The sequence below is a fragment of the Mercenaria mercenaria genome, chromosome 3 (genome assembly GCF_021730395.1).
Source record: "Mercenaria mercenaria strain notata chromosome 3, MADL_Memer_1, whole genome shotgun sequence".
Classification (NCBI taxonomy): Eukaryota; Metazoa; Mollusca; class Bivalvia; order Venerida; family Veneridae; genus Mercenaria; species Mercenaria mercenaria.
The window spans coordinates 40,753,626-40,770,200 of NC_069363.1; the positions used below are offsets into that span (position 1 = coordinate 40,753,626).

At 32.7% G+C, this 16,575-nt stretch overlaps 1 protein-coding gene across 1 annotated transcript; it reads right to left on the minus strand.

Annotated features, from left to right (window-relative positions):
• Positions 1 to 2,127: 2,127 nt before the first annotated feature.
• LOC123523560 (prisilkin-39-like) lies at positions 2,128 to 15,974 on the minus strand. The gene is made up of 3 exons (XM_045301222.2): positions 15,867 to 15,974; positions 2,604 to 3,141; positions 2,128 to 2,268 (listed from the first exon to the last, which is right to left on the minus strand). The coding sequence occupies exons 2-3, from the start codon at positions 3,133 to 3,135 to the stop codon at positions 2,252 to 2,254; spliced, it is 549 nt and encodes a 182-aa protein (XP_045157157.1). The 5' UTR covers positions 3,136 to 3,141; positions 15,867 to 15,974; the 3' UTR covers positions 2,128 to 2,251.
• Between the last annotated feature and the right edge of the window lie 601 nt (positions 15,975 to 16,575).

Sequence of the window (16,575 nt, forward strand, 5' to 3'; positions counted from 1 at the left end):
CTTTTTTTTGTAGCTTCTACACCATGTCACATTTTTCAGATATATACAATGTATTACTGTATACTCTTGTGTCACTTTGTGATTTGAGTTTAATAAAGGTAATGTTGTAATGTTGTTGTTGTTATATTGTATGCATTTAGACTTAGTATGTTTTGTTGACACGCATATTGTATAGCTGATGCCATGAAAGTGTCACAAGTATTAAACACATGTGCTACAGTTACGGCCTGGCATTTCTTTACAATAATATTACATTTGAATTTCAAATTCTGCCAGTGGTAGGAATTACATTTATAAAGTGACACCAGTATATTTAATTGCATATCGGCTTGTTTATTTTCTGATATGGATTTTGCAATTTTGTCAGTAATGTCAGGTTATGATAAACAAAGCAAATGTTGAAAGTACAGGGTAGTTTCACGGTAATTATATATTATGATTACAGTCTAACCTGTACTAACGGTCACCTCCGATCAGCGGTCACCTCCGTTCGGCCATTTTATGACGCCCCCGACGGATTTAGCTCTATTTTATCACTTTATTCAGCGGCCACCTGCCGTCCGCGGCCAGCGGCCAGCGAAATTGCCTCCCGACCGCCGTATTTGACCCCTTTCAGCGGCCATTTTTCTTCCAAAACCAATTATTTTTAGGCAATAATCGACGAAGATACCCGATTTTGAGAAGCACGTGGTTGCTACGTTTCGCGTGACTTCACCACAAGAACGACAAAATGACATGAGCTTCTCAATTAAAACTGATAACCAAAGTGTTATCCCCTTTTGTTATGATCAAATGGCCAGTAATTATCGGCAAATAACATGTCACCTCGTGTTAAATTTGTTGTTCACAGTTTGACCTCGGTTAAAGATAATACTCGATAACTAATTAGTAGCATAATATTTGTGATTTTTTATACTTTTGTCATCAAAATACTATTAAATTTATACGAAATTAATTGTTTGAAAAAAAAAAATAAACCACTCTATCTTTTACGGATCGTAACGGCAATCTTAGATTAAGCGTAGACAATAAGCGCCGAGAGTAGCTTCCCTTACCAGAATGGCGAAAATTGTAAACAAACTTGTTTTGAAGTTGGAACATTGTCTGTAACAATTTTTGTAGTAAAAAAAAAACACGCCGGAGTTTTAGATTGCTAAGAATACCATTCGTATTGCGAAGGCAAATGCACGTCATTGTATCCTGGTAAAATAATAATAGAAAACCCAAAAAGAAATGGGCCTAAAGGCTATAGACTGGTCAGAAGTCTGAAAAATGCATATACTGGCTGCACCTCCGATCAGCGGTCACCTGGCTTAAGCGGCCAAATTGTCTGCTTCCCTTGGCTGGCTGCTTAAGACAGGTTAGACTGTATATTAAATGAATACATAATTAATCAGGACATAACATTTGGTAGTTTTGTATTTTTACAAGATTTGTTTTAGTTTACAACCAAATGCTGGCGTCTGTTTTGAAAACACCGACAGATTTGAGACTGTTGAAGGCGAATCACATTTGAAATGAACACATCCAGTTATTGTCTTCTTTAGAACGGCATCGTCTTTAAAAAAGGTTATTAGATGTATAATATTTGGCTTTGTTCTCTAACTGTGACAAAGCACAAAACTGCACTGAAATAAAGCTTGGCTTTATATGTCGGTATATTTTACTCTATATAAAATCAGTAAAAAGATCCTTTAAAAGCATAGAATGCAACCAAGAAGAATATGGGAGACCTGGTTTGATTGATTCTGTTTATGATCAGTAAAGAAAAATGCAACACCTCTCATGCCCTCTTATATGATAAGGAACATATCTACTGATGCAAAAACAGACAAGGAACCATGCCCGGTATCTACTGAATGCAAAAACAGACAAGGAACCATGCCCGGTACATACCTACTGATGCAAAAACAGGCAAGGAACCATGCCCGGTACATATCTACTGATGCATAAGCAGACAAGGAACCATGCCCGGTACATATCTACTGATGTAAAAACAGACAAGGAATCATGCCCGGTACATATCTACTGGTGCAAAAACAGACAAGGAACCATGCCCGGTACATATCTACTGATGCAAAAAAAGACAAGGACACGCTCATGCTATATTATCAAGGTGAACACAAATGTTTGTATTTGCTTGCTTACGGCCGTATTTATTAAAGTATTAAGACAAATACACAGGTAAAAACATTGTCGATTTTGCAGGAACATTCATGGTTGCTTGGTGTCCATTGTAGTATTTGGTAAATCAGAACTTTTTGTAATCTGTAATAGCAAAAATAAAAAGTTTCAATAATTAAGTGTATTAACACTAATCGTGATGCAATATATTCAGATCCTTTCGATTTTCTGTTAAATCATTCTAAGTTTATCGTAATTATCGTTTATCAGCCCATGATTTGTAAAACTAAATTGAATCAAAGTAATTGAATGAACTATTCGTAAAAACGCAGTTAAGTTGATATAACTGTATGAGGGAGATATGACAAAATCAAGATTTTGACGTAAAATATATTAAATGTAACGTCTTTATCTTACTATAAAGAAAAAAATGCTTTGGTGCCATACAAAAAATAACAAAAACTAAACACATTTCTTACATGGGTTACGATAGCCAGGATAAAAGTAACCACGATTGTAGTAACCACGATTGAAGTAACCACGATTGTAGTAACCACGGTTGTAATAGCCACGATTGTAATAGCCAAGATTGTAGTAGCCAGGACCGTAGAAGCCATGATATTTTTTGCCAGGATAGTAGTAGCCTCGCATAGAGTAGCCTCGCCTATAGTAACCTGGCGCATGATAGCCTCGCATAGAGTAGCCACGGCCACCATAATAACCCATATCCTCTCCGTAATCACCGTAACCGTCAAAGTCTCCGTAGTAGTCTCCTATGTCATCCATAAAGTCTCCGCCATAACCGTATCTGCTATAATAATCTCTACCTCCCATATAGCCCAGATAGGGTCTTCCGTAGAAACCCCTACCGAATCCGCCGAAATGATATCTACCGATGCCATAGCGACCACCGTATCCCATGAACCGCCTACCATAGTAGGGGCCTTTTTTATACTGACCATATGCGTAGCTAGCGGCGCAGAGGAGGACAAACAAAATTTGCAATTTCATTTTTACCTGAAAGCAATCAAAAATGCATTTTTGCCAGTTTATTCAATGCTGTACTATATTGTTCTATGGTCAACTTTCATATAAGTATTTCATCATACGATACTGATTTCATTCTAGATTTCTTTATCTGTTACATCTCGATCACAATTCAATCAAATGTCATATCTAATTACAGGTCCATTTCAAAAGTTTGATACTTATAGGTTATTAGCTTTGTATCGGGAAATATTTCCCGATGCAAAGATAATAACCTTTTTATTATATACGCATCTACACGTATAAATATTATGTAAATATCATAAATATGTTCAATAGCCTGAATAGAATTGACAATACTGAACTAAATAGAAAAAAATAGTGAACAACACACACTGAATTACGACATGCACCCGATATGAAATTCAGGCGTCAGTATATGGAAAAATATTGACGTTTCCGGTACCAGTGTAACTTAACGGGGAATAGAAACGAGTATGTAATAAATGATACTTTCATCGAAGATAAAGTGGTTTGGGTTGACCAGTTGGAAAGTTGAACTATTTTGTCAACCCTCATGTATTGTACTTACTGAACATCCCCTTTTTGTCGGGTACTTATCATGGCGAGAAGATTGTATGGAACCGCCGCGTGATCAGTGCGTGATATCTTTGTTAATTGACATACTTACGGAGCGTGTTAGTACACTGATAGCGTGATAGCATCAGTAGCCATTTTGTATCTGCATTGTGCGGTCGAAACGCAGAATTAAAATCAATTAAATATAGTTTAAACCGGTGCACCTCCGGCTCCCCACCTCCACCTTTCTGTTTTGTGGAAGTTCAACGAGAAAAAGGGCATGTTCAGTACTTACTGCGGTTTTTATTGACCCACCTTTGCTTTTCAATTGATTTGTATTGGAAATACAAAGTTAACGGTTAAAAAATTTAGTAACAGTTTCTCTTGTTGTTTCATATTAACAGATGTCATTTTAAGAAATCAAAATTGACAGTTTTCACACACATGGTCTTACTCTGTTATCGCATCCAAAAGGCAAATGAACTTACTCCTTGCAGCAGTGTTATCTATCGCATATTTGTTACGTTGTATTACACTTAGCCCAACTGGCTCAATTCAAAAGTAAATATCTCATTCATTTTGCATACCTATACGTCGGCTAAATTATGATCGCATTAAAGGGCACATATTATTTTTGCAAAAGAAAAAGGGACTCCCTTAGGTAGCTTAAATGATAAATCAATATAAAACAACCAGTATTTGGCATGACTTATTGAGTTTTGTTATAATGTATAGGTAACATAATAGATTAAATGGTGTCCTCATCCAAACCCAAGTACATTGATCATACTTAGTAGATAAAACTTATTTGATCGTCAAGAATATCGACCAATACCTCGACATTTATAAGAAAACAAACATTTTTTTTTTCAAAATGAATACGGAAAATCAAGAACGGAATGTTTAATGAAATCAAACTTTGATATATTAATTCAATTAAACATTGTTTTTATCCTGAATGATCGTTTAACAGTTTTGAAGTTTAATCAGTTGAATGTTTTTCCTTTGCTAAGATGGGATATGGTTTTACTTTCATAACAGTCATACTTTGTGGTAACACTCAAACTTCACGAGTTAAAACATCTTCTTTTTGTTGTGGTCCTACTTTGCAAATGCGTGGCTCTGAGGCTGTGTTTTTAAAGGATCCATAGATCATGTCAAATATTTTAATAAGGATTGCCACTTTAAATCAATCTTCTAATGATATCCCAAACGCAAAAGCAAAACTATATATGTCAATGGATGTAACCATAACTTAGGCGACATAGAGGTATGCGAACATTCATGAGACATCTACGTAGTAAATAAAAAATTGATATTGATAGGTAATAACAGTCACTTGATAATATAACATTCAGCTTTTAAGTCGCATTGTATGTTCATATTCCCTTAAACGCCGGGTCCTACCTGGCTGATATTGCGGTGGTAAAGCCATTAAGCATATTTAGAGAGAAGGCTGGGCTTATCTGACAGATGATGGGTGATAACACTGAAACTTTATCTCTAGTAAACAGAGCCACGTGTGCTTTTGTATATTTTTCAGATCTGAATAAATTGTAGTAAATACGCATCTACAAATTAAAAAGCCTATGTATCTACAAGGGTATCTACAAATATTTTCCATTGTTGAAATACGAATAATTTACATGACAGGATGAAGTTAAGAAGTTTAAACTTAACTTTGCTTTTGTATCAGTATCAGACCAATGGTACACAGGAATTAGCATTTCATGTAATAAATATTAAAATGTGGAAATATTTATGCTTACTTACACAATTCTTTGAAACATATTCCATAGAATTTTTGAATCTCTCAAAGTTATAACAATATATGTCAGTATGTGTATTACATAATGAATGTTTGAATATTTGTTTTTACATCTCCCAGAAATTGAATTTTGAAACTTCTGGCTCTGATATCCATATTTAATATGCATGTAAATACTAACAAGCTGCACTAAAAACATACACCTGGTGACTAAGTATCCTAGAAATGTTTTAGTTCAGCTTATCACAGTGACCAGAATACCCCCATTTTATAAAGTAGGGTACTTAGAGTAATCAGACCTGCTAATTTTACTAGTACTTATTTCAGTATACCAAAAATACTCATCTGGTTGAAAGAGCTATATATTTTAACTGTAACAGTTTCAAATTATACAGTTACTGTTCATTTGTTTGAAGTAGGTCAATACTCAAGGAAGTCAAATTACCTTCTAACCTAATGGGTCAACCAATGTTTTGGGAACTAGATATAAATCACTTTTATCTACAGCTTTCAGGTGGCGTAGCTAATTACTGTGATGTGGCAATACAGGGATGCTGGGGATTATAACTCTTGATAATTGAGTGGAACAAATGTAGAATATGTGAACAATGTGATATAATGTGCTCAACATTTTGAAGGTGAAATCAGAAAGTGAATTATCATTTATGGAGTAAATCTAGCTTGTTTATAGAAAAAGCAGAAGATTTTCTTTCTTTTCTTTATCTAAACGCTGAATGGAGTTATTTTTTCATCTCCCGCCATCTGTCAGATAAAGATGTTACTCATGTAAACTTCCCCTTTTCTGTTATTGGCTGAAAGGGAGGTCATAACCTTTATGTGGGCTGGCTTTAGCAAGTAGAGGTAAATTTGAATTTCTAGCAGACAACAAAAAACTTTTTTTCAGAAAGGCAGTAATTACTTGATAAAAATTTACAAAATTTTACACACTGAATTCTGTCATACTAGAGAACATATGTTCCAAATTTCAGAAAATAAAGTTCAATAAAAGCAGAGATATTTAGAAAAAATGTATCAGTTTTCTGTTGTTCACAGCACTGTGTTTAACTTTAAAGTAGACATTTTCTGAGCTTGTCTGCCTTTTATACTTTTACCCTGGTGTTTAATTAATACACTTTAAATTGTACAGTATTTTAAACCTGGCAAGCCGTACTACATATACAAAATGCATTTTATCTGAATAAGGATAATGCGCAGTAATAGCTCTTTTTAAATTATTTTGGACATAACATATATTAAAATTGATACATATATTTAAGCAGCAACTATTTTCAAAGTTTCTATACAATAATAAATGTATTTATGTTACACTATTAATAACATACATTTCCTTGATGCTTGTCTCTTTATTGTTTTGCTATGGCAATAAATATACTATATATATATTAAAAATACGACACAAAATGTCAAAACAGGTTCGAGAGATAATTTCAATAGTACAGTATATTTTCCGTAATATTGGTACATGAATACGCGGGTTCTGCAAACAGTTCTGTTACTAATGAGCTTCCGTAGTTGTCAGGTATTTTTAAAACGCTTCATTGCACTTGAATAGTGTGTCTAATAGCCATATCCGATATCCGTTTATTTTCTTGCAAAAATTGCTTTTCAAATGACCGAGTTATTTTAATTTGAATACATTTAGTCATACACACTGACAAATTTACTTGTCATATTGTAAAATGGACGAAAAAACTGAAATTCACAGCAATGAGGCTTTATGTAGATTCAAAGCAGATATTTGATGAATTGTGTGGTATATATGGACCGAAATTAGGGTAAGAAATCATGCACTTCATATATTTACGTTGTGACAATGTCTATCTATAAATACTATTAATACGTAATCCAAACGTGATGGAATTTATTCAAACTTCATACAAAGATTAAGGACATAGAGGAAAAGTGCATTGTACAAGTACAATAAATTTACCTAGCTTACTTTTTCAGATATCTCCCTTTATTAAACACACATATAACATTTCTTTTCAATAATTCCAAAATTATCCAATCACTTTTGTTGAAATTTCACACAATGATAAAGGCCATTAAAAGATACAGAATTGTATAAAAATCATGAGTCTTATTTTTTGCTTACTTTGTAAATTATCTCTCTTCGTAGAATTTAGTTGTCTGAGTCATATCTTTAAACACTAAACGTACAATATGTTGTTAAATTGTTCACCCATATTTCATATTAGCAAAATATCCATTTCTTTAAATAAGAGTAGAGAGAGAGAGGGAGAGAGGGAGAGAGACTATACTAGAAACTGACATACTACTAAAAGCAATTCATTTTGACATTACTTTCTTTTCAGTCGTCTAAATAGTACTTACGTTACTGGCTTCAATTGATCATAACTGGCATCAGTTAATAAAGCTTTTGTCAAAAGGTCTTCGATAACCTACTTGGTTTAGGGATTGTTCAAGTATATAGAAAACATCTCAGCAGATGGTCACACTCAATAGACACATAGCTTAATATTTACTGTATTATGTACTTGCTTAAGCACACATCAAATGTTCGACCTCATCTTTGCATCACAACAAATGATCTTTGAAGTTGTATATTCCCTTTGTCTGCATATTTTGCATATTGCTTAACACAGATATTTCAAATATTGTTATAGAAAATGTGGTTACCTTTTTATTTCAGCATGCTTCCATGGTAACGTAAATACCGATACTTGCATTATTTACTTTTGAAAAAATGTACTGCATAACACAGGTATAATTCGATTTCTTTTTATTGTGAGTTCTAATTACAAGTTACTTTCACACAATTTTGATGAACAAAATACCCCCCCCCTTCAACAATTTACCAAACTTTGAGCAATATTTGTCTACCACTGTGTATGTCATGCTTTGATTACGTTACATTTTAACACTTGAGATTGACAAAACTTTTCATAGTTACACAATCAGCATTACGTTTCACTGCTAAGCATTTCTAAAGTAATAATTCTTTGTCGAAATTGTTCTAAAGTGCATATTTTTGCCAGATGAAGCTTATTTGTACATACGTTACTTAATTAGATTATGTCAAAACAAGTAAATGTTGTTATATAACCTAGATGAGTTTTCATACAGGAACACAGTTAAATACTTCCAAAAGTTTATAAAAATGTTTGAAAGTACCGATTATTTTTCTGTAATTATGAGTTAACTAGTATATGTGTATGTGTTGAGCGACTCCCACATACAGCCGATATCATCTCTCACAAAAAAAACTTACATAATTCATATATTGGCTTGAAAGTTTTGTGGTGTATTCTCCGACGCCACGTGAAACATACGTTACCATACAGATGTATCTTTATTTTCAGATACGGTTTTATTGCATGATAAGCATTTGATAGCAGCAAAGAACTACCTGTTTCTCTCGACGTATGTTTTTTCGACTTTCTTGGTATAAAAATTAAAGACAAAAAACTATTTGTAGCAAAAAAGCTATTCAATTTAGAAGAAATTGCATATCCATGCTAACTGCGTCCAATGTTGTTCCTTTAATGAAAACGCTTATACTTGAATAAGACTTATTGAAACAGACAGAGAAAACAGGTTGATATAATTATCAATTTGATTAAGTCAAGTAGTCAGCAAAGTCTGATATATATCTCAGTAGTTTTCTTTAAAAGTGACTCACTTCAATAAAACATTATTGTTTTTAACAAATCTGGGGTTGATAAAATTTCATTGGCGACTTTTCACATAATTATTAAACTGTTAAAATGTACTGAAACAATAAAAACCAATATATTTGAAAAGCTTTTGCCCGAAGTAAGTTTAGTTTACATTGCATGAAGGATATTCAAGTATTTTGTCACACATTCACTATTGCAAACTGATTTGTCTAATGTAACACCAATCCTATAGCCCAAGGCAAGGTCACACCTGGAATAAAACATTTAAGTTTACTTAGCATGAATGGATATTCAAGTAACTTGGTACAAACAGTCACCAGAACAAATTGATTTGTTTCTTTTAAGAGCAAACCTCTGGCTCAAGGTCAAGGTCACACCTAGTATAAACCATTTAGGTATTGTTGTCTGGTCTGTTACTTTAAATGCATGAATTTATATTTACATAACATTGTATATATATTCACCAGTACCATTACAAACAATGTGACATGTGCAAAGGTCAAAGTCACTTGCGCCAAAGTTAAGTTTCTTTTTTTTTTTTGTACATACCATTACTTCATTTTTAAATCATACAGTACAATAAATGTGTTTTTCATCAGTTTTCAAACTAATTCAAAAATGTAATTACGATTGGTATTGATAGCTATAAAAAAAACTATTAAAAATTATAGATTTCCAGAATATGAACACAGACACAAGTCACAATTATATTGTATATATGAGCCATGACATGGGAAAACCAACATAGTGGGTATGCGACCAGCATGGATTCAGACCAGCCTGCGCATCCGCGCAGTCTGGTCAGGATCCATGCTGTTCGCTAATAGTTTCTCCAATTCCAATAGCCTTTAAAAGCGAACAGCATGGAGCCTGACCAGACTGCGCGGATGCGCAGGCTGGTCTGGATCCATGCTGGTCGCAAACCCACTATGTTGGTTTTCTCATGGTGCGACTCATATATGTAAGACAGCATTATCAAAATTGCAATAGACCAACACTGGTAATAACTTTCACTGGTGTTTCATTTAAAAACAAGTTTTATAAAATGTCTTGCATTTCATTTGTTTCTCAATTGATTTCCTTTAATTTGATATAATTATAATAATATTTGATTACATTTTTATTTCTTATTTCTTTCCAATTTAAAAATATAATCGCATTCTTCTTTAAAATTTTGATATTAATATTTTAAAGCATTCAACAATTATAGATTTCAAGACAACTTTAAAGCATGCATCTCTTCATGATTTATATAATATATATAGTTATCTTTTATACTCATAATGTCCCCCTTCACTTATTTCGGAAAGAAAAAGTTGTATTGTCATGTGGCTTTTGAAAACTTCCCGGAAGGAGGACGTTGGTAACAATTTATTGTTTATTTTTTACCAATCAACTACTTTAATCATCCTTAGTGGCATTCAGTGTAAACGTGCGAAGGGAACTGCATACAACGACAAAAATAGGTGACATTAAGGGAAATAGATGAAAGTGCTGAAGGGAATGTATTCAACCTGCATACAAAATTAGAGGACATTAAGATAAGTTCTTATGTACGAGAACCATAACTTAACATTATTTAATACTTGTGTGTTAGAACAACTCAAAAACAATCTAAGAGATTTTGCGGAAATTTAATACATTTTGACAAGGTACGTTGAGAGAAAGTATTTCCAACATGCTTACTTTTTTTGAAATATCTCCTTTCATAAAATTTAGTTGTCCTGAACATTACAATATAAACTGCATACAAGAACGATACATTTACCGGAAAAGAAAACATAACTACGTATATAAGTCATAAGAGAACAGTTTTAGGATGTGTGCACCAACACACCATATTCTTTGATTATATCACATTATGCTTGTCCTGAACATAAATGAAAAACTATTTAAGGTATCAAGTTGACATTTGATTTCGTGTAATGATGGAAGGAAGCATAAATCTTTCGAATGTCTATAACAGGGCAACTTTTAACAAAGCACTTGTTGATAATGAACGTTTTAGTACGTGACACGATTATACAACAACTACAACAAATTGTACATCGAAACCGTTCTTTTTCTTCTGCGTGGTACTTGTATTTAAGTTTACAAAGCTAGCCTTTATCCTGAATCTTTCTGAGGAATATGCGTTTATTTGTGTTAAAGCCATATTTCGGATACACAATGATTTTAAATCAAAGGATGGAATTATATATCAAATTACCCGTCTGAAAAGAAAATAGAATATTGATAGACAATTCATTTCTGTTCTTTCAAATATTAACGTGATTGAACGGTTTATTAATAAAACTAAGCATTGTTATAGTTGATAAATAATACCCTTTTATATGCAAGAGTTTTCAGTAGGTAATATGTTTATTTATATTTCATACCACTTGCTATGACCTTTGACATATATTTGTGACATTTAAACAAAGATTTCATCAGTTAAGTGAAGGTAATTATCTTAATGAGAAATCACTCATATTTGCTTAAGAATTCTCACCCCAAATAAGTAACCAAAAGAAACATCTAAAACTTCACGACATGTGCACTAGAAGGTGAACTTCAACAACATTTCTAAATATTTTTTATGTAAATAGATCATTAAGATTTATTGGAACGTTTTTAATCTGTAACATAAAAGCTTTTTTAAATTATAAACAACATATACTGAACAAAAAAAAAAAAATAACAACAGCTACCCCTCCCCCATTTATTTTGCCAATATCTTCAAAATAACATAAAATACCTCTTGCAATGCAATGTATATACACTCATGACAATATGTTATTGATTAAATGTCAAACATACAACGAAATCAAAGCACGTCATTCATTTTACAATTTTAGCCCATTTTTGACAAGTCACAAAAAGAAACAAGAATGTATGCAATTTACATATACATACTTAAAACGAAAACGGAAGAGAATGTCGTGCCTTTGCTAAAAGAGCATTCATCATTCGTGTCATATTCAACCATTCTCTAGAATAAGAAGTAGTATAAACAGTTCGTATTCAAATGGTATTCAGTCGTTTTCTAAAACACAGCTTTTATGTGTTTTTATGACATTTTATAAATGGGAGGAGTTCGTAAATTATATAAAATTATATGTTGTGCCGTTTATGTTTTTGAAATTTTATTATATTATTAACAACACTTTGGTCTAAAATATGCTGAATTTCAAACATGTATTTACAGAAATTACAAAGATATTGGAAAATAAGCAAATGGCGGTAAGCTGTTTTGTTCAGTATCTTTGACCTTTAGCTTTTATATATGAGCAAACAATGCGTTTTCGAGTGCGAGTCATAATTTTTTAATTGTTACGTATAATTGCCCATCAAAGCAAATATAGTGTGAAAATATTCATTGCATTAGTGCCGAAAATTATGGGAAAATATTAGTTTTATACATGACCTTTGGACCACTAAACTTGCACATAATAGTCATATATGCTTTGGAGACAGGACCCAGATGAACCGTGGCTATTTATACTTTAATAAGGTCTTTGCCTCCAGGCATTAACATTCCAGCCCTCACTAACTTTTTTCAAGGGCAAAAACAGAGAAGGGGTGATAAAAAGCAATAAAGATAAAAAACATAGAGAACCATAAGTTCAAAAAAAGATGTTATGAGCAAATTTCCTCAATTCTAGTGAGCCAGTCATTCAAGCGCCTTTTACATCTGGTCATAGAGTCCTGGACACTGAAGATTTCATAAGACAGTCAGCAAGGATGGTCAGTAGTCATCCTACCGACAAACCTCTACAAGTGCGTTTGTTTAGTCTTTCGCTTCAGAAAAGGTGGAAGTTGTAAACCATCCACCTTATAAACTGACCTGAATCCCTGTGACTTTTTTATTTCCAAAGCTTAAGGAAATGCTTTCTGGGAAGAAATCTAAATCCAGAAGTTCTCTTGGCAGCGCCATTTATCCTTGTCTAAAACAGATACCAAAGGAAGACTATTTATCTGCTTTTCGCGATTTGGTAAAAAAGGTTACAAAATGTGTTTCGGTAAAGGTGGAATACTTTGAAGGTTTGTAATAAAAATATATCTCAAGAAATCCGATCTAATGACAAAACTTTTGCATGATCTCGTACATGACCCTCGTAAATGACAATATGGCAGGTTCGTTTACAATTGCGATAAATAAATGCACACTGTTTTGTAGATAGGTAAATGTGAAGTTGAAACATTACTTTGTTTCCTTCGGTTTTCCGTCCTTTCGTTCTTACATCTGTTCTCTCAGCCGCAAATACTAGAATTTGCCATAACATTAGTTTCAAGTTTATCTTAGTTTCCGTCAGATGGTCTAAGACCCATGTGGCATAAGCAACAATACAGACAAATCTGGCGGCATATGTCCAAAAATATCAACATAAAACGATAGTATTTCTAATGTCCACATAATATCAAGTCATTTTCTATTTAACACCTCATTCGTCATTATATTTTCCGAACATACTACACAAAAATTACATTTGTAGTACCACACAATTAACATTGTACATGTAGGTATAATATTTAATATGTCGCGTGATATTTTCTTAACTGCTTAAGCTTAATATTGTATCTTAAAAAGTTCATTTTTTTGTAATGTTGTTTTCAGACCGTTATAAAAATAATCCCTATTTTATGTACTGATCTTCATCCAAAAACTCGAAATAGCAGGATCCGAAAGTGATTTAAAGGAAAAGTATAGGATATACAAATCGATTGCAACTGTAATAATGTCACACACTGTTCCTTATTGCCCGGAAACGAAATAAAAGAAAATGAAAACAAAGAGAATAATGGTATGCATAAAAATTTTGTATACACGATATGCAATTACCAAATTTAGAGCTGGATCATAGATAGAAAGCGACGTGTAGAATATACACAACACATTATTTCGCCCCGTTGTATGACCGTTTATCCGAGCCCACATTTGCATATTTAAGTGGCTATAGGAACAATAGGTAACTGTCATTTTTTCTTTGATGTCATTCATTCCGTAAGGCTTTTATGTGGCTATTTTTCTTTTACGTGGCTAAAAGAACAATAGAGAGAACAAAAGAGTAGCCACACAAATACCCATATGTAGGAACGTGCGTCTGCCCATCCGTTTGTTACAAAAGGTACCTGTAGTTCATTGTTTCAAAGCTCAAGAATTGTTTTTGAAAGATAATGGGTAATGTGGGTTTCTGAGGCTGAAATGTTATTATTGCCCCTTCTGGAAGGGGATTTTTTTATTACTGATTAATACGTTATCAAAAACTCATGACAATATTCTAACTATCCAACAGTTAGAGATAAAATGTAACGTATCATCTTAACTGGTTTGCCTTTTTGATTTTATGTTTTATTTGGCGTTTGATGGCGGCCAATATGAGCTTAATGCACATGTACAGTTTTACGAATCTGAGACATTTGATTAAAATCTACTTTCAGGACAAAAGTTTGTTTTATATATAATAAATGTTTAATTTACAGTACAAATATGTTGTTTTGTTTTAAAAATATACAGAACTTGCATTATAAGTGAATGATATAGAAAATAAAGGAAAAACAAGAACATGTTATAGTTTAATGATCAGAAAATTAAAAGATGTGCAAGAATAAACGACGAAATATAAAAAAGTGTAAAAATAAAATAATAATAAGATTGTTCGAAAACAAATTATATAGCATAAACTTGATATATTAAGACATCAAGAACAATTAAAAACGCAATATATACCACGCCACAACTTATCTTAACCCTACTGAGAGTGTTAATTTCCGCGTCCCAAAGCATATACTATAACGATAAAATTATAATTAGTAAGTTATCAAAATGAGCAATAAATTAAGATTTATATCAGTTCAAATTCATTGTCAGAATGCCCTTAGCAACAAAAGATGCATATACCGCAATCTCTCCAATGCCATGAGCCATTACTTTTCTGGTCACGATCTTAATTAAACCTTCCGATTTAGAATTTCAGCATGTTTACACGTTTTCGATGAATTATCGAAATATTAGAGAGAAGTATCAAATATATTTATCATTGGTAAGAAACTGAAAAATGGATAAATTCAGTCAATACATGAAATATTTTTGTTTTTGTTTTACATATAAGATCAAAATATCTTTCTTTCTTGAACATTATATCCTACATTTTCACTCATGGCTATGCCAGTCGTGAACATAATGCATCTGGTGTTCACTCGTTACAAATATTTCAATCTTTCTATATATGAGCCGCACCATGAGAAAACCAACATAGTCCATTTGCGACCAGCATGGATCCAGACCAGCCTGTCAGGATCCATGCGGTTCTCTAACGGGGTCTCTAATTGTAATAGGCTTTGAAAGCGCACAGCTTGGATCCTGATCAAACTACGTTGATGCGCAGGCTGGTCTGGATCCATGCTGGTCGCAAATGCACTATGTTGGTTTTCTCATGGCGCGGCTCAATTATAATCTCCATTCATTCTATCAAGCACGAGCAATTCGGAATAACCTGGACAAAAAATAAAATAAACATGCAGCACAAATATTCAAAGTAACAAATGTTTCGATCTTTGAAGTTTTAAACATTTTTAGAATTAAATTAAAAATAAAAACATATTCTGTTTAACATACCATTTAGAAGGAAATAATTTGTTTTATCAACCACCAAAAGTATACGAATATATACAATTTTGTGCTTCCGAAAATAATATCTAGATAATACTGGGTATTGATATTACAAAATAGCTGCGAATAGTTAAAATATTGAAAAACTACTTACCAGTTACACCGCTCAACCGGCTCCACCGACAGACAAAGAAATTAGGGTCTTATATATAGTTCTTAAACCCACATTTGTATTCAAGATACATCTTCTAAACAATTTGACTTTGAAATTAGTTTCCATTTGTTTTTTTGATTTATTAGTAGCACAGCACATTTATTACACATCAAATACTCTTTTATAGTAAAAGTTTGTTAGTATGTAGTCTTTAAATGATTGCCCTTTCAACCTGATTGATACATCACTTTGAAATTAAATCAACATTTCAACATGTTATCTTTTTTACAATGCTTATAATATGGTTTTAGTAACTGCGGTCACTACAACCTACTAGTGTCTGACATTGTATTTGGCCTCTTCTTGCAATAGTATCGCGGTCTTGGGAGCTTTAAATCGTGTAAAAGTTAAGCGAAATTGATTCTCCCGCTTAATTGAAATCAAAACTTGCATTGTACTTTACTCATATACATTGAACATATTTATCAAATACACAGCATGGGGTATTGCTTTCAGACTATTCTACACTTACCCGGCTTTTATTTTTATTTTTGATCCGTCGATCTACAAGTGTTATCAAATATTAATGATGGTCGAGTTAAATAACAAAATGTTCAAACGAATAAAAGCAAAGAAAATATTTACGATATTGATATGCAAAATTTCGACCTAAAAGTCAAATGAAAAATAAACTTTTTAGTAATCCAGA

Bases quoted from the DNA above. Each gene is read 5' to 3' on its own strand.
- LOC123523560 (XM_045301222.2), bottom strand. From the start codon at position 3,135: ATGAAATTGCAAATTTTGTTTGTCCTCCTCTGCGCCGCTAGCTACGCA.